Raw genomic sequence first — 18,564 nt, 5'->3', positions numbered from 1 at the left:
TTTATAGGAATGCGCGTATATGCATGGAGCTGACTAACTCTAAGAAATCTTTAAATGCTAGATTTTATAAAGCACACATGAATCCCAACGTTCAAGGCTTAAAGAATAAACATAGTTGAGAACCAAACTTGATTCAAAGATACTTTGTGTGAGGTTTATTGTCTGGGCTTAGCCCCAACAACTAATGATTCAAGGCTTAGTCCATCAATTAGTTAAGTAAGTCTAATTGGTTTTCACTCAGGAAGGTTCAAAGCGAAAGTTACCTATCTTAATATAGTGTACTTCCATAGAAACATTTAGAATTCCTCGATTCAAAATATTTTGTTGATCAATTAAAATGGGAGATTATTGTAATTATGGTCAATGGATCAATGAAAGTGAGTAAAATGAGATACGTCTTTTCAGTTTATGGATCTCATTAAATCATGCATTTCTTGAGTTCATGTATTTTTTTAATTCAAGCATTTCTTTAGTTCAAATATCTTTTCAGTATATAACTTCTCAAACTTTATAAATAGATTTGAACTATTCTTCATTTAAACAATATTAATAACTCTCATCTATTCACTTCAATTTTCTCTAAGTGTGCTAGAAAGCTGTTTGTGTAGTGCTAATTTAAATGGGTTCAAGATGTCGTATCTTGAGAAGCATAGTTTGTGAAGCTATTTAATTCCGTTGGAAGGAGCTAATCGTTTTAAGGAAATTCGATTAGCCTTGAAGTTCAAATAATAAAGACATGTTCGAACATCCCGTGACTGGGATAAGTAAATTACACAGAAATAGTATAAATAACTTTCATCCAACAAAAGAGATCTCAAGTTTGAGTTTTTATACTCTCCTGTCATTAATTTTTATGTATCCTTACTTTTGTCTTCTGCAAGATCATCAATTTGAAATGTAGATCCCCTCTAGTACAATTTACGAATAGAGCAATTCCCTCTGATTTCACAAAACTCTTGCAACACTAACCAGCTATTGATCCATTTAATGGTACAAGGAAATTAACTAATCCTAAAAATACGTTTCTGTTTATCCAAACAAATTATTTCTTCCTTGGTTTTATTAATTGGAGAAATGGAGAACCAAATTCTATTGATTTGATGGATGGGGATGTCGTACTTTAGATATACTTGAAATTTTTCGCCATGCTTCAAGAAGTATTTCCAGGAAAGTTGGGCCTGTTTGGAGCGTCAGCTCATTTTATTCTAGTCTGGATATACAACCGATAGCGCATGTATCTTGCACTTCATACATTCTTAAATTGGGAGTCAAAAACTTGTTACAATCCACTTGCATAACAATTCGCAAATTTGAAACATAGATATGTCATCTCATGCATGTGTAAAGTCCGAGTACTTTATTACAGATTTTTGTACTCTCGACAAATAATTGATTTTGCATATAAACATTGGTCACTCGTAGCTAAAGTCGGGTGACCTCTCATCGTAGATGGAGGCAAGAATTCTCTTCAAACATCGGTTGAAGACGAAGGGTCTTTCGATCAAAGCAATGTGGCCTGCTTTCTCAATGCACTGCAATGTTGCTTTATTTCCCAATTTTCTGCCCAAATAAGTTATATAAGTCAAATTCAGGCTTGAATTTCCATTGTTTACTGGCAAAGGAATCAAGTGGAGCAAACATGTATCAAATAAGAGTACCAGCTGTAACATCATAAATAACATCGGAATGGAAAATAAAAAAGATTCCTTTAGGTCTATGACGGTGTTTAGAAAGAAATGTTACAATCACACAAGTATTATTGGATGAATATTGTGAATTAAATTTAACCATGCAATACATAAATATATACAGTCTTCTGGATATTAAACGCACTAAATTCAATGAAATGAGTACTTTCTTTTTCAAATAGAAATTTAAGACTTTTGTCAAGAAAACAAAAATAAAGGGAAAACAGACTTTTGGACATTAAATGCACTAAATTTGATTAAACAAATATTTTACTTTTCAAAAAAAGACTAAATGTTTTGCTAAGAAAGTGAAAGTTAAAGGAAAATAGACTTTATTTGGGACATTAATGCTCTAAATTTAGGTATGCCGTAAAGAGAAATATTTTTAAAATGTCTACACACATATATACACCACCCAGTAGAATCCATTACTAAACTCATAGAATTAGAATATGTAATGAGGTGATATTAGATTTTCGTAATTAATAATTTCAAAAAATAAATAAATAAAAAGCCCATGCAAAGCATGGGCAAGAGCACTATTTAGAGGCTTGTTTTGCACTGGCAGGTGCAAAAAAGTTAGCTTCAAACCCAAGTTTGAGATAGTTTCACATCCATGATTTAATTCAACATCAATAGCCAGATTCATTATATAAGTATGTATGCGTGTGTGTCTATATATATATTCCAATTCTGGTTGTGCAAAGAAAGATTATTTATCGTTTCACATATAATTAGATCCTTATTACTAACCCAAAAAAAATTAGAAAAAAAAATCATGAAAATTCTTTGGGTATTGTCCATTATTAGGCTAAAAAAAAGCAAGCAATTACTGAAATAAAACACAATCAAAATTTTACCAAGTATAAAATGATCGATAGTCTTTTTTTGTTTTGTCAAAAAATGATATAGTCTACTTGATGAGAAAAAATATAAAATAATAAAAGATGGACATACTCTTTCAATTCCCTGGCTCGTTCCACACTCAAGACCTTATCATCCTTGCCCCAGACCAGATGGATCCTCTGCAAAGACGCCCGTCAATTATCATAAGCATATCTATCAAATAGGTATACTATAATAAAGAGTACCACAAGATATAGATTAATCAAGAATTGAAAAAAGAACAGTAAGGTTGACTTTGCATATCACATTTGGTCAGTTTGGATCATATAAAGGAAGCTCCAGTGACATCCGTATTTTGCGCATTTGGTTAATTATACAAAGCGATATTCTATATTATACGATCTCAATTACATAAAAAAAAACAATGGCTGTCAATTCTCTTTTTTAAATTATTTTACCTAACAAAATCAGATGATTCCACACATTTCTACTGTACAATTTGTCCACCATGTCACATGATTAAATGCCGGGTTTCATGATTATAATCACCATGTTCACCCCCCTCTCCAAGCAATACTAGCATGTGAGCCATCTCACGAGCTCATCGACTTTCATCTGTACAGGGAAAGATGAATACATACGAATGCCCATTTTCGCTTTAAGAAAGACAGAGGAAGCTTTTTCAGATGAAATTAAACCTGAGAGTAGGCTGGCAAATTGAAGTCCTTGTCTGGAATGACCATAGCCTCCAGCAGTTCAGCTCTCTCCTTTCTGTGGTCAAACATGACCTACCATCCAACCATAAAAAAACTCATACTCCTAAAAAAATTAAAAATAAAATCTCACCTTCGTCATGATCTATTTGAACATACGTAGCTGTCCCACTTTGACAGTTATTTTCAACAGAAAATTAAAGTGTTAAAAAAATATGGAGTTCTTCTTTTGAGTTTAGAACTAAGGCCCATTTATTTTGGGCATTCAAGATACTTCTTCTCGACTTTTTAAAAAATTATTACTTAAACTTTAGGAAAACATAACGTATTATAATTGACTCCGACCTGTTCCTGAAAAGCTTTAGGAGCGTACGGATAAGAAGAAATCTAGGGTCTATATGTTTTTGTTCCAATTTCTTTATTTCTTCGTTTTTTGTTCCCTATAATAATAATAAAAAGAATAAAAATTCGTTTAGTAACATTAACTATTTTTTTATTTCCTGAAATAAAAAAGTAGTAAGAGAATAGATTTTGAACAAAAATAAGAAGTAGAAAAAATAGTTTTTTGCTCTTGAAAATAATTTCTAGAAATAAGTTTTTTTTTAATTTCTCACTGCCTCTCACCCCGCACCATTCGCCACCCCCCAACAAGCTGCTAGTCGTCGGCTATTGGCTCGAATCACTACCCATCGGCACCACTTGCCGCCTATGGTGAGCAAGAAGAAAAAAAAAAGAGAGGAAAAAGAAAAATTGACAAGAATTATTAAAAATTAAAAGAAACAAAAATAAAATTATGAGTCGTACCAAATGTATTCATGTTCTTTTTCTATTCTAAAAATAGAAATTTTGTATAGTTATTAAGCACGTTATTTTAATTAGAAATTGTTTTAGGGAATAGAAATTGTTTCCTAAAACAAAAATGTTACCAAATGCACTCCTAGTAGGCCATATTACTGTTTCTATTTCGACCAAAAAAAACATTGCTTTTTCTATTGCTTATTGAGTAGCAACTTTTGTTACTTCAATCAGTAAAAAGGGTTTATTTTACTTATGTTACCTAAACATGCAGTAATTCTAAGGGTTAGGATTGAGACACTACTCATATGTTGTGTTCTATTAGACATTTAAGTTTTGTCTCTTTTTAGAAATAGAGAAAACAAAGAGATTACTCTCCGTGCCTTTTGTGCATATATGCTTCGAGCATGAGTTTGCAAGTATACTATTAACTACATATTCCCCTGCATTAGGTTTGTATCATAACCAAAAAGATCGTGAAAACATGATGTCTAGTAAAACAACAAAGGCAACAATTATCTTGCCAGCAAAAAATTAAGGGGTATAGGCTTTGGGGAAAGTTGTCAAAAAGTACTAAACCCATTGCATTTTGCTAATTCAATCATGAACTTTTTAATTTTGCTAATTGAATTTTAAACATTTTCACGTTTTATCATTTGAGTTCATCAAGTCAATTTTAATTGAAAATTGCTTACGTGGATGTTGACTATCTTACATGGTGTGGATAATTTTTATAATATTTTAATTATTTCTTTTTTCTTTTCTTCCCTTCTATCTCGAGTTGGCCTTCAAACCTTGACAAGGGCCGTAATTGCTAGAGGCAAGGGCTAGAGAGGTCCACCTCAGTAGGAGTAGGCAAGGCTGGCCCATGCTAGTGGTTGGCAAGGAAGGAAAAAAAAAATTTTAAAAAAAAGGAAAAGGAAAAGAAATAATAATAATAATAATAATAATAATAATAATAATAATAATAATAATAATAATTCAAAAAATATAAATATTATTAAAAATTGTCCGTACCACTACGTCCACGATTTCCTAGTAATCAATGGACTCATTTGATAAAACGTGAATAGATTTAGGACTCAATTGGCAAAATTAAAATATTTATGACTAAATTAATAAAAATACAATAGATTTAAGGCTTTTCGAACAATTTTCCTAAATTTTGTATTTGGCCTTTCGCCAGCTTAAAGCATTTCAAAGGACTTGATGTGAACACGATTATTGCTGAAAACTTTCTAGAGCGTCCTGACAAGCAGAGATCCACCAAGCAGCCGCGCACAAGAATTAGTGCACAATGCGTTAAAATGCTCATAATTCTTCCCTTTACTTTATAGTCGTTTATGTTACTTCAATTAATAGTAATTCCTAGGGTTAGGATTAAGACACTATTTTGTCATGTTTTGTCGGAAAACTCAGTTTTTTTTGCATCTTTTAAAAAATACAGAAAATCAAAATATTTCATTTTAGTCGTGGGTGTTTTACTTGTGTTTATTTATATCCTCTTCGTCAGATTCTATATATCAATATTTGTACCTTTTGGAAAGAGTTGCGAGATTTAAAAGAATAAAGCTGTGCATGATAAAATTTTTATTTTTCTATTTCTCTTTTTCTCTGATCCATGAAACAGATTTAAAATAGAAATCCGTTTAGTAACGCAATTTGATTTTTATTTATTTATTTCTGGAACAGATATCTATTCTAGAAATTGATTTAAAAAAGTAATCAGGAGTTAAAATTTTTAATTTTTCTATTTCTATTTTAGAAATTTTATTATGCACTAATTTGTAGAAATTTTAAAGGAAAAAGACTTGAGAGACAGGGGGGCGGCTGTGACGGTGTTAATCCACCCCTGATGCTGTCAAAGGTGGCAGTAGCAGCGAGCGCGTCGCGACTGGGACGATGGCAAATGTGTGACTGGGGATTGATGAGGATTAGATAGAAGAGGGAAGGACAATAATAGTGAGGTGATGGTTGGGGTCGAAGACGGATGTGCATCTTTTTTGCTTATTTAATGGACCGACGGACCATAATAGTGAGGTGATGGTTGTGGTCAAAGATGCATGCAGTTGTCCTTTTCTTATTTAATGGACCAACGGACCATCCCTTCATGTTCCCTAACCTATCTAGAGATTTAGCGGTCAGTAGCATCGAATCGTGCAACAACCATGTCCACAGAGTACAACTTTTTAGACTTGAAATCTTCCCCTTCAAATAGTTATCCATGTCCAAAAATTTTCAAAAGGTTTATTACGAGAATGATGTCAGAGTAGCCATCCGTGAGTATGTACGTCCAAAGAATCGACATCTTAGTTAGGCGCAACAATCGATAGATAAAATAAATTCGAACAATCCACATGCTCACACTCAAGCTCGCGCACTCACAATGAAATGTTAAGCAATAACGTAACCGATGATACGAAAATTCATGACAAAAATATTATATCTTCATGATTCATTTTCAACAAAAGGGATTAAGGCATACATTTATTTATAACAATAATCTTGAGAAAGTAATAACCCCAACTTTCGATTGTTGCATGAAGACGAGAAACGATCGCTTCTCTTCTTTAACCCATTTTTTCTTAATGTATTTTATCTGATGAATGATGTAGTATAACTTTTCGTGTTCTGTATGGATGAATAAATTACCAAACTCCTCTTACACTACATTCTATCAAAGCACATAGAACACTATCTTCATAAAAGTGACAACTTCTTAAAACACATAGATATTCTATATTCATAAAAATGGCAACTTCTTATATTCTATCTTCATATTCATATGGTATATTCGTATAAAATTGCCACTTTTTATAGTTAATACATTTTTAGCATTTAAATAATGATCAAACCATTAATAATATTATGTGGGCCACAATTATTCTTACATGCAAATGGAGAGAAAAATTGTTTTTTCGTATTTTCTGACTATGACGAAAGCTATTATGTGGAAAGTAGAAATATAAATAGTAAAATGCCCCGAAACATATCTTTACAACGGATTTTGTGGCTTGAGACAACCGCAGCAAACTAGATTTTAATATTAATATTATGGGCTTCGTAACTCTTCTTGGATCAAAAGTAATGGCCGTTATCTTGTGCACTAAGTGAACTTTTGTCCAAATTCGCAGGTTAGGATTTATATCTGTGTGAACGCTCTAGAAAGTCATCAGCCACTCGTCCACATCATTTAGTAGAATTTCTTTTTCCATGGACTGCAATCACTCAAAATATATTGAGGAGACGAGTAAAAGAAGAAAGTCTATGAAAACAATGAGATGGAATACACATTTACCCTTTAAAAGTCATATCCATTATACATGCGAGCAAAAAATATAATGGAGAGTGGGCATATATAACGATATGAAAGTTCAGGGATAATAAGTGATGGTTGAAAATTTAAGTGTAAACTTATACTACTCCAAAGTTCAGGAGAGTTTCAAATAATTTACCAAAAACATTAGATCACCCTAATTTTATTTGGCGTCCATTTTCGTTTTATCTTGAGCAATGTTAGGAACATTAAAAACATGCGACGAATCTTGCTCAGATCATACGCTTAAACAAGCCAAGTGAGAATATGCAGCAAAGGATTGGCTTCCAATAGTACATTGTTAAATCACTCAATATATTAATTAAAAAAAATGTTTAGCATATCTTTCGGATTTCTCTTTTTCAGTATAGTATAAAAGCAGGAAAATCAGTCGAGTGCGTGGCATGGATGAATTGACTCCCAACGGGTTTCTGTGCCTGAGTTATGGAGAGGAGTTTATGGAGCTCGTACCTCTAAAGCGTCTTTGAAAACACGAATGGGGATTCTAGGCAACTCGTAGCTCCCAACTTCGAACATCTTCTTCATACAGCTTGCTGAATTAGGCAACAAAAACTCCGACCATGTCGGAAACCCCATTTGCCCCAAGCACTCCTTGCTGATCGACTCCGTCACCACCGGCAGGAAACATGTCGCCACCACTGACTCCACCAGCTCAGGCCGTGACTCGGCCAACTTGAATGCCATCGCTCCGCCGTAGCTGAACCCTACCACCGTGCACCGCCGCAACCCAAGTGCTACCAGCCCCTTCGCCAAACACTCAGTGTGGAAGTCCACTGTCCGGCGGCTGTCGTCTGTGGTGGAGCCGCCGAAGAAGAGGAGGTCCGGCACGTAGACATTGTACTTCCTCGCGAGCGCAAGGACCTGTAACTGCCACGTCAGCATGCCATCACCGACGAAGCCGTGAAGGAAGACGATGGCATTCTTGTTGTTTTGGGGTCGGGTCGGAGCCCAGAAGTTCATGATGGTTCCAGGTTCGACCTCGATCTTCTGAGGTCTCACGCCGGCAACCTTCATTGCCGCTCGCAACAAGGGCTTGTAGAGCTTGATTATGTTCACCATTCTCTCTCTCCCTCTTCCCCAAATCATTGTTTCTGTGCGTACTTATAAGAACCGGGGCCGGTTTTCAATTTGGTCTCTTCTCTGACGACGAGTTAAACGTGTTAAAATCCAAACGCGTTGTTCATTTTCTTCTCGACATTTTCATGATGTGGAGGAGTTCTCTTACATAAGCCACACGCTATCGAAGTGACGCGTACTAAAATATGGGTCCGTAATCCATCAATCGATTCCTGCACGTGTTTATCGAGGCGGGACGTGGAGAAACTCATCGAGATTCCTTTCACTAAGAAGTGGAATATGCTTCGCGGGTGAAAAAAAAAAAAAAATAGAGTACAAATCGAATTAGGAAGATTTTTAATTACACATACTTCACCTTGACTAACAACGATTTGAATAAATGATCAATCATTTAAATTAGGGATAAGTGCATTAAAAGTCCTAAAATTTATCATGAAAATGCAATTAAGTTCTAAAACTTTTTAAAATTGTAATTAAGTCCTAAAACTTTTAAAAAATGCAATCAGATCTAAAACTTATCAAAGTGGTTCAATCTAAGTTATTCCATTAATTGCATTTTTTGAAAGTTTTAGGATTTGATTACACTTTTGAAACAAAGCAAGTGAAAATTGTGATAGCAATAATAATTTTGCACAATTATATACGAAGAAATGCCGTGAATGATGCACATTTTGTTGGAATTGATTTGAATCCCAACTTATATATGACATATTTTGATGATATAAATGAGGAGGATAATGATTCAAATGATGATGTAGCATATGATATAACACGTTTATGTAATCAAATAGTTATGAATTTATGAAATAGTTAAGAGTGTTTATAATTTTTAAGGATAATGAATTTCTTTTCTCGAAGAATATGTTACTATATTTATTGTAATGAAAGTATTCTTTTTGTAATTGAGAAAGAGAGCACGTAAATTTTTTCATTTGATTTTTTAGCCAAAAAAATAAAAAAGAAATTTTAATTTAAATAAAATTGTCTAGACAACATCTTTAACATTGTTATCAAATATAAATTAGAAAAGTCGCAAACATTATTTTTATAATTCTAAACAAAAATATTTCAAAGTTTAGATTAATCACTAAAGAGACTTTTCAAACATGTTTTTTTTTATTAAACAGCATTTATCTCAAAATTACTTTTGAAAGCAGAATTTACTAAATAGTCTTTGTATTTCCCTCAAAGCCCTTTAGGCTAAACTAGTTTGTATTTCCCCAATAAGTTTTCAAAATGTTGAACCAAACGCATCCTAAATTGGTATTAATGCAATAATTGTAGGACTTTTTTTGTACATTTTCCTTAGTTAATGGATTTTTCTGTGTAACTTATTTGTTACATGAACTCCATCTATCATCATTGACATGGATAGTTATAATTAAAAGGGATAAGTGTATTAGAAGTCTTAAAACTTATCACGAAAATGCAATTGAGTTCTAAAATTTTCAAAAAGTGCAATTAAGTCCTAAAACTTATCACAAAAGTTCAATCAAGTCATAAAACTTTCAAAATGTTCAATAAAGTCCTAAAATTTGTTTCGAAAGTGCAACAAAATCCTAAAACTTTCAAAAAAATGCAATCAATTGAATGACTTAGATTAAATCACTTTGATAAGTTTTAGGATTTGATCACACTTTTTAAAAGTTTTAAGACATAATGGTATTTTGTGATAAGTTTTAGGATTTAATTGCATTTTTAAAAGTTTTAGGACTTAATTGCATTTTCATGATAAATTTTAGGACTTCCAATACACTTATCCCTAATTTAAATGATCAATCATTTTTTCAAATCGTTGTTAGTCAAGGTGAAGTATGTGTAATTAAAATTTTTCCTAATTCTGTTTTACTCTATTTTTTTCACCCTCGAAGCATGTTCCACTTCTTAGTGAAAGGAATCTGGATGAGTTTCTCCACTTCCCGCCTCAATAAACACGTGCAGGAATCGATTGATGGATTACGGACCCATCTTTTAGTACACGTCACTTTGATAGCGTGTGGCTCATGTAAGAGAACTCCTCCACATCATGAAAATGTTGAGAAGGAAATGAAAAACGTTTTTGGATTTTAGCAAATTTGACTCGTTGTGGGTGAGAAGAGACCAGGGTCTAAACGAGGAGTGGGCACGATTGAACACTTCATAAAAAAATAAATAAATAAAAAGAGAGAACTTGAAGTCAAACAATTTGGGTCAAGAATTATGAGTAGAGACGAAATTCAGAGAGGGGAAAAAAGGAGTGGGCATAATTGAGTACTTCATAATTTTAGAAAAAAAAATTACAATAGAACTTGAAGTCAAACAATTTGGGTCAAGAATTATGAGCAGATAAGAACTCCAAGGAAAATATAATTCATAACAACCACAAATGAAAACCACTATTGTCATCACCGAAAACTCAATCATTGCAACAAAAATGAAAAGCACAGCGAAAAAGGAGGGAGGGCTCAGGTTACTTCTCCAATCTAAGCTATTGAAAGCGAATTCATCAGAGAGAGGGGGGAGAGAGGAGAGCTGAACCTGCAGAGGATAAACACTTGAGCGAGCAAAGGAAAAGCACACTCAAGCGAAGAGCGCAATTGAGCGAGAAGCAGTCATCACAAAGGAGAGAGCGATGGAAGGGTGCAAAGTGATGGAAGGGTGGGGAGAGAACGAGATCTAGGATTTTTTTAGTTTTCAAAATGGGCAAAAGGGGTTTTTCAGTAAAGTTTTGAGGGCAAAATAGGCAACTTACTATTTTCATTAAATGAGTCATTCAGCATTCCGAAAATGTTGAAAGCTCAAAGCAAGTGGAGACCTGCCTTGAGCTTTCAGCATTCCCAATGGCTGACTTTCACTTGAAAGGACATTGGAGAATGGTTGTCAAACACCTTAATTTTTCCTCAATGGGCTTTGGGGCTTCAAGGGGCTTTCAAAATGCTAAACCAAACGCACTCTTAGTCTTAAACCTTTTAGTTGTGCCAATTAAATCCTAAACCTTCTTATGTTGATAGCAATTTGTGGACGTTGATCATCCTAAATGGCACAATTGACACTAACATATATTTTTTTAAATAATTTGTTTTAATTTTTTTTTTCTGATTTCCCTTTCTTTTTGCCGGCGAGGGTGAGCTTTAGGGATTGTTTGGCTTGTCGGCACTCTCTTTCTCACCCAAGATGGCTTAGTGAGGCCAACCCTCATTGGCCATAACCTATGGCAACCACTAGCAAAAAAGAAAAGAGAAAGGGAAAAAGGAAAAAAATACTAAAAATACTAAAAAAATTTAAAAAATGTTCATGTTAGTGCCAACCGTGCTACATAGGAGTGTTGACATTCACGCCAACAATTTTCGATTTAAATTGACTGGATGAATTGAATTGATACCAATATAAAATGATTTAGGATTGAATTAAGTTAATTAAATGATTTATGACTGAATTAGTATCATTGCAATGGTTTTATGACTTTTTTGGTAATTCTCCCAATTAACTAATGATATTGGTGCACTCAAGAAGGATGACGGCAGTTGGATCCGTGATCCACCTGCCCTGAATGTGATTCAATGAAAGCTTTTGCTTTTACTTCTCATTTGTTTGTGCAACACAACAATTCTCGCTAACGGACTTTGAGGGTTACTTGATGATCCTATTTCTCCTTTTCAAAAGCAGCTTCACTGCTTAATGTCACTGTTGTGCGAGGAATGGCTCATTGTATGAATAATAAGCGTGGTAAGTCAGGTCTTACGATTGTGAAAAAGTGATCTGTCCAAGGCTTATGATAGGTTAAAATGGGGTTCTATCCTAGACGTGCTTACCTTCTTTAATCTCCCTGATTTCTTTTATAAAACTCAGTATTTTCTGCATTTCTACGACCACGACCTCCATTTTTTTTTTTTTTAATGGAGAGACTCAATTATGGTGATTTAGTTGAGAAGGCTTCCTTGGGGTAGGAGATGGGGACTGAAGAAAGTTGAATATGGTGATCTTACATATAATGTAAATTTGAGCATATAATGCCCCAGTTGAAAAGGCTTGGGTACTTTGCAAAATTGAGTGCTCAATCATCTCTTCTAAAAATTTAAGTGACTAGAGAGCATGATCTCGACAATAGTATGCGAATTATAATGTTCCATGCTGAAGAAGGGCCCCATGTGGTATAGTTCAAAGAAATCTCCCGATGCAGAAGTATTTTGTGGACAAGATCAACATCGACATCAACATGCTACAAATTACCCGCTCTATACATGCTTCAAAAATACAATGGTCGGCAATCACTGAAAACAATTTCTTTTTCCATAAACAATTTAAATTTCAAAATAGAATTGGAATATCATTGGGGCGAGTTCCACGAGCCACACGATGGAAAGGATTCGAAGTTTGTGGAGCTCTTCGAATTGATCGAGACATTCCAAGGACACGTGAGGCCATTTTTCATACCCATGATGTCCTCGATCTCCTCAGGTCTTACGGATTCATGCGGTTGACGATCTTTCTGAATTTCATGTTGTTCATTGTGATAAGAACGTGTAGAACAAAAGCACGAGGGCGGTCCCATGTATGCAACAATATGGTTCTCAAATGCTTTTAAAGAAAGGACAAAGTATGAGTTTTCCTGCTAGCGTTAGGCCCAGTAAGCAACGAAAAAAAAAACTACTGGTTTCTCTTGTGGACAAACTAGTTTTGCAGAACCTAACTCCTTTGTCAAATTTTGCTTCTAGGAGAAATTGAACTCGTAAATAAAGTGCAGAAAATAAAGAGATCAGGGTGATAGAAACTACCGGCCGGATTGACATTGGTTCAGCTTAATAAGTATACATCAGCTCTTCCAGCTCTAATAGTTCAATTAGACTGAACTTCGCTATTTTAGCAAAAGACACCGCTTTGTTACATGCATAAATCCTTCGACCGTGCAAAAAAAAAAAAAGATTTCTTCTATAGCTTCATGCTATGGAAACCAGCCACCATTACACCCCTCCAGCGGCTTCTTACACCCTATATATATAGCATAGTAGAGACACGCCCCAACTTATAAACTACAACCGTATTTATAAAGGGTCTCTCGCGCACTTTGTCAGCTCTTAAAGACAATGTTTTTTCTTCAAGTGCGATGACTTCTCTGATGTATCTACGAATGGGATTGCACACTTCTACCAACATTAAAATGAGCTCTCAAAGAGACAGGCTCCAGAACAGTTGAAAATGCCTCAATTTCTCTTGTTCTCAAGTACTTGCAATCAGCTTTGTTTTACTCAAGGTTTGGTCTTCTTATAGGCCTCTCCGAATCTTGCAAGTCAATCGGATTTTCAATGTAGGGCAGGTTTATTAAATCTTTTCGTGAATCCCAGATGGCAGCGTTAGTACGCTAGTTCCACACCTGCGTCTACAAGTTGCTTCTACGAATTCCAGTACGAAGCAGCTTTTGCTCTTTCTATTACGTGATTGAAATTATGTTTTTTTTTTTTTTTTGATGAGAATAATAAATATATTGAGCTTTAACCAACCTATACAAAGTATCACGACACCAAAACTTACACTTAAAATGAGACAGTGTCATAATGAGTGGAATGGTGCCGAAATAAAACAATAGCCAAACAATGGCACAAGAAGTCATACGGCTAAAACAACACAACCAACAAAGAAGAACCAGTCCAAGAGGACCAGCCAACCAAAATAAGGCATCCAGCCAGCCAAATAATGGCAACCCACCTAGGAAAACCCCAAAAGACAAGCAACTCGCGCCAACAGCCAAGCGATCCTCACCAGCAGCCTCCAAAGTCAGCAGCTCTGCCAATCGCATCACAGCCACAGTGACGAGGACCCCAAAGGACCAGCAGCCACAAAACAAACAGGGAGCCGAACCCACCCATCCAAACAGCCTCCAGCCGTCCAGCAGGAACCAACAGCGCCCACACTAAGAACGTTAAAGCTCCGGTGGCGTAGAAGAGAAAATGCAATAATCAATACCCCATCTTCATTGAAGTCTCCTATTTTTCATATTCTCCTCAATATTTCTGAATGTTAAGGCATTGTCCCTCACCACTTTAATGAGATGGTCTTTCATGGCCGGAACCTCTAAAATATGGTCTCTAAACATAATATCATTCTTGTATTCCAAATAATATGACAAAGAGCACCAAAAGAAAAATGGGCAATGGAATGATAGAAATCTTTACCAGAGATAAACCTCATTGCTCACTGAAGGTTCTCCGACCAAGGTCTATTATGCATCTAGCTACCCAAAAGAAGGCAAAGCTAGCTATGATGCAACAACCAAAAAATAGATTATCGATCAAATCCAGGTGTCAACTTACAAAAGGCACACACTGCATGCTCAATCCTACCGATTGATAAAAGCAAAGCCTGGGTGGGAAGCCAGTTTTTGGTTATAAGCCAGAGATTGAATTGATATCTTGAAAAGATCATATTGTTCTAGATCAAAGCAGCCCAAGAAACCCAATTCTTCTAACTTCTGATGGCTTGCCATGCCGAGGCAACCAAGAGTAAACCAGAAGAGTTTCCTAGCCAGATAAAGAGATCTGAGACCTGAGAAGGGATAGGGAGGGGGTGTTCCCATGATTCCAACACTGTCCTGATGGTCTGGCTAGATGGAGAAAAAAGGTCAGCCACAGCCGCTTGTTTGGATAAACAGAGCCATAGATCTGAGGGTGATTGAACTTATGTTTGTACCACAGTTAACCAAAAAGTTAAAAGAGTTACTGATAACTTAGAACTACTCCAAGAGCTAACTACGATCACAAGACCACTACTTATCACAGAACTTGCATTGACACACTCGTCATTCTTGAGTACCCATGAGTATCGCCAGACCAAATTAATTTGGTACTGTCGTTTCAAAGAGGCGTGGGAAGCGTGCTTTAATCTTGATGGATACAAGACAATAGGACATGACCATTATGTGTCATGTTTCACACGGGAGAGTCGTGTTCAACTTGAGAATTGGGTTGACTTGCAGTTGTGGTTTCCTTCGAGCCCAACGGTAGTGGGCCTCTTTTTTATAGGCTTAGCAAATTGTTCAGGCCCGAATGACAAATTTCTTGTTTGCTTCCTTTTGGAAGGCGAAGGACATGGCATTCAAAGAATTCAATCCATTATTATGCTATGCATTACGACAAAAGGAGTGCCCTTATTTTGGTTCACACATCATGTTTCTCCCCCGGTTAGTTTGTCAATTATCGCATTATACGTTATATTTCGATTCAACTCAAAGTCCTAAACTGTTGTATAAAAATCAATTTAGTCATAAATTATTCGATTGTGTTAATTTAATATTAAACTTTTCGACGATTTATCAATTCGGTACTCCTCGCTAATTTTGGTCAAATATTTGTTGACATGATGGCTTATAGGGTCAATTGTCAAACGTGGTATAGTCAATGCTGATGTAGATAACTTTTGTGAATATTTATATTTTCTGAATTTTTTTCTTCTTTTCTTTTCATTTTCTTTTTTCCCACTGTCAGCCATCGACAGACCTCAACGCCAACTGCCCTTGCCCACCTTAGGTGCGAGGGACCCTTGCCCGAGGGTGGCAAGGGGTACCCTAGCTGGCCATCAACGAGGCTTGTTGATGGCTGACTAAGGGAAAAATGAAAAAAAAAAAAGGAAAAAAAAAAAAAATCAAAGAAAAAAAAAAAATCAGAAAATTAAAAAATTGTAAAAATTATCCATGTCACTGCCAATCTTGCCTTGTAGGACAGCCAATGTTTACAAGGCTACTACGTCAGCAATTTCTCGCCAAAATTAACTAAAATGATTTTATTGACAAATTATCAAAAAAAAAAAAACTATAATTAACTTTAAACAATTGAAAGATATAAGACTTAATTGGCCATTGTATAATAAGTTTATGAATTTTTGGAAAATTTAATCTATCACTCTAATCCTATGTCACATACACATTCGGCGTCCCCAACTATCGTACAAGCTATAAGCTACTTGAAAATAAATCCTTTACGCTCTGAGATTGTCGAAGGTGGTGAGCTTGCATGGGTTCTCCTTGGTCCCATGGAGATCCAATCCGTATGAAGGAAAGCCCATCTTCAACAGACAGAGTGCCTAGGCAAATGGAAATTCAAAGGTGGCGAGCTCTTATCGGTTCTTCCTTTTCTAACAAGGCTCTAATTATTTTGTATGTGTGCTTAAATACGACAGAACGAAATGGTGTAGCGATCCCATAAATTGTTTGTTGTTACGCAGTTTTTACAATTGCGAAGACCTATTTGGACCTCTTCGATTCCGATACAAGAAATAGCCAAATGTTTCTTCATATAGTGCAAAAACCAACAAGCACGAGTTCCCTTTATTTTTTCCTTTGTCTTTAGTGAAGTAATTTTTATGGTTTAGTGGAATATACATTCTCCAATGTCCTAGGTCCTCTTATCCTGTCTTTGAAATGGATAAAGAGGAACTGGTAAAAAAAAAAAAGAAGAAGCTTGAGTCATGTGGGTCAAGAGAAACTTCATAGATATAAATGCAATAAATAATATTACTAGGTTGGAATGGATTTTGCATTTACCGAATATCAGATTTCCGTTGTCATCTATTTTAGTTTGGTCATTTTTCACGTAGAAGCTTTTGAGACGGACGATCACTGCTTCGGATACAAATCGCAATGCATGACCACTCCATTGAATTGCATCACAAGTCATGTGTCGTTTTTATGTATTTATAATACATGTTCATGGTTTTCCCCGAAGCTTTCCTAAGAAGAAACGGTAATATATGTGACTTGTGATGAAGGGAGGTAGAGATTTATTAGTTATGTGGTTTACAATAAGCACGATAAAAGGGATGATATCACCCAAAAAAAAAAAAAAAAAAAAAGAAATACATCCCACAGTATTATTACATAGAATCATCACCAACGATATGGACAACGTACACTCGACTGCATAACCACAGACGCAGCAAAATATTCATATTGGCCATACTAAATTAACAAGAAAAAGGATCACATTAAGGGCACTTGGGCTGTCCCTTGGAGTTCTTCATGTCCCGGTAACAAGGGCACTCGTCCTTGTGGCCGTATGTCCCGGACGGGACGCACTGACATTTGTCGCAGAAAATCCCACAGTACTCCAAGCACCGGTCCTTCCTTCCCGCCTTCGAGCACCTCACCGCGCACTTGGAGTCGCAAAAGCCTTCGAAACCCACAAAACCGACGAAACTCACATTCAATATATTAAAATTTCAAGAAGACCATCCCAGAAGAAAAACAATTCTGAAACCCCCAGGAGAGATTGAGATATAAGGAGTTTTACTTGAGCCGGCCATGGTGGCATCAAAGAAGAAGGAGCTGAAGAGAAAAGCCACCAGAAGAAAAGTTGCCAAAGTAAGCTTCGCCATCTTCCGAAATGTACAGATATTAGAGGAACGGCGTGTATATATGTGTGTAAAATCAGAGAGCCAACAGAGAGAAATGGGCAAAAAGAAGAGAGAGAAGAGCCTTGTTGCTAAAGTGCGCTACGTGGTAATGGAATAGGCGAGAGGGAGGGCATTTATAGGGGGAGAAATTGGGCGTGTATTGGAATGATGCCTACAAAGCAGAGAAAACGGTGTGTTCCACGTTAGATAATGACGATCCTAGTGCGGGTAATATGTGAGAGCGCCAGATTTGTTTGATGACTAGGTTGTTTTGGCGAAGGTGGAAGGTGACATGCTGGGATGAGAAGGATAGCTAAGGCTTCACTCTCCTCGTTCGAATCGCTCGATTTCTGATGAGCTGGTAAAAAGGGAAAAAAAGCAGAAAGAAAAAAGAAGAAGAAGCGAGAGAATTGTGAATAAACAAAGGTTGTTGTTCAATGCACTTTGCGCCTCGAGAAATTTTTTGAAGGAATGTTTTGACTTTTCAAATAAGGGAAACCCGGTGATTGGTCCATCTGAGGGAGCTTTCATCTGTAAAAAAATCATTGATTCTTCCGAGCGTCGATTACCAAAGCTATTCCGTGAAAGCAAATGAGTTGGCCATCATCATGCAGGGACACGAGAAGCTTTGACTGTTTTTTGGGTATGACTTTCGTTGCTTTATCTTATAAAAAAATTATCAAAGTTAGACCTGTACCGAACTCCCAAAATAAAGACATGACTTTAGTACTTTAATGCGTGCTTATAA

The 18,564-nt window shown here is 35.8% G+C and overlaps 2 protein-coding genes across 2 annotated transcripts; both read right to left on the bottom strand.

Annotated features, from left to right (window-relative positions):
• Window positions 1–1,276: 1,276 nt before the first annotated feature.
• LOC104455485 lies at window positions 1,277–8,454 on the bottom strand. Its single transcript, XM_010070270.3, has 4 exons — window positions 7,830–8,454; window positions 3,233–3,322; window positions 2,646–2,713; window positions 1,277–1,560 (listed from the first exon to the last, which is right to left on the bottom strand). Exons 1-4 carry the CDS (start codon window positions 8,436–8,438, stop codon window positions 1,413–1,415), a joined length of 915 nt encoding a protein of 304 aa, XP_010068572.3. The 5' UTR covers window positions 8,439–8,454; the 3' UTR covers window positions 1,277–1,412.
• An 8,748-nt stretch (window positions 8,455–17,202) lies between these two features.
• Window positions 17,203–17,907, bottom strand: LOC104453332 (peamaclein). Its single transcript, XM_010067856.3, has 2 exons — window positions 17,714–17,907; window positions 17,203–17,593 (listed from the first exon to the last, which is right to left on the bottom strand). The coding sequence occupies exons 1-2, from the start codon at window positions 17,796–17,798 to the stop codon at window positions 17,409–17,411; spliced, it is 270 nt and encodes an 89-aa protein (XP_010066158.1). The 5' UTR covers window positions 17,799–17,907; the 3' UTR covers window positions 17,203–17,408.
• Window positions 17,908–18,564: the final 657 nt, after the last annotated feature.

Source organism: Eucalyptus grandis, chromosome 7 (genome assembly GCF_016545825.1).
Source record: "Eucalyptus grandis isolate ANBG69807.140 chromosome 7, ASM1654582v1, whole genome shotgun sequence".
Taxonomy (NCBI): Eukaryota; Viridiplantae; Streptophyta; class Magnoliopsida; order Myrtales; family Myrtaceae; genus Eucalyptus; species Eucalyptus grandis.
The sequence above is the reverse complement of the archived record's forward strand: the minus strand, read 5'-3'. Positions and strand labels throughout refer to the sequence as shown.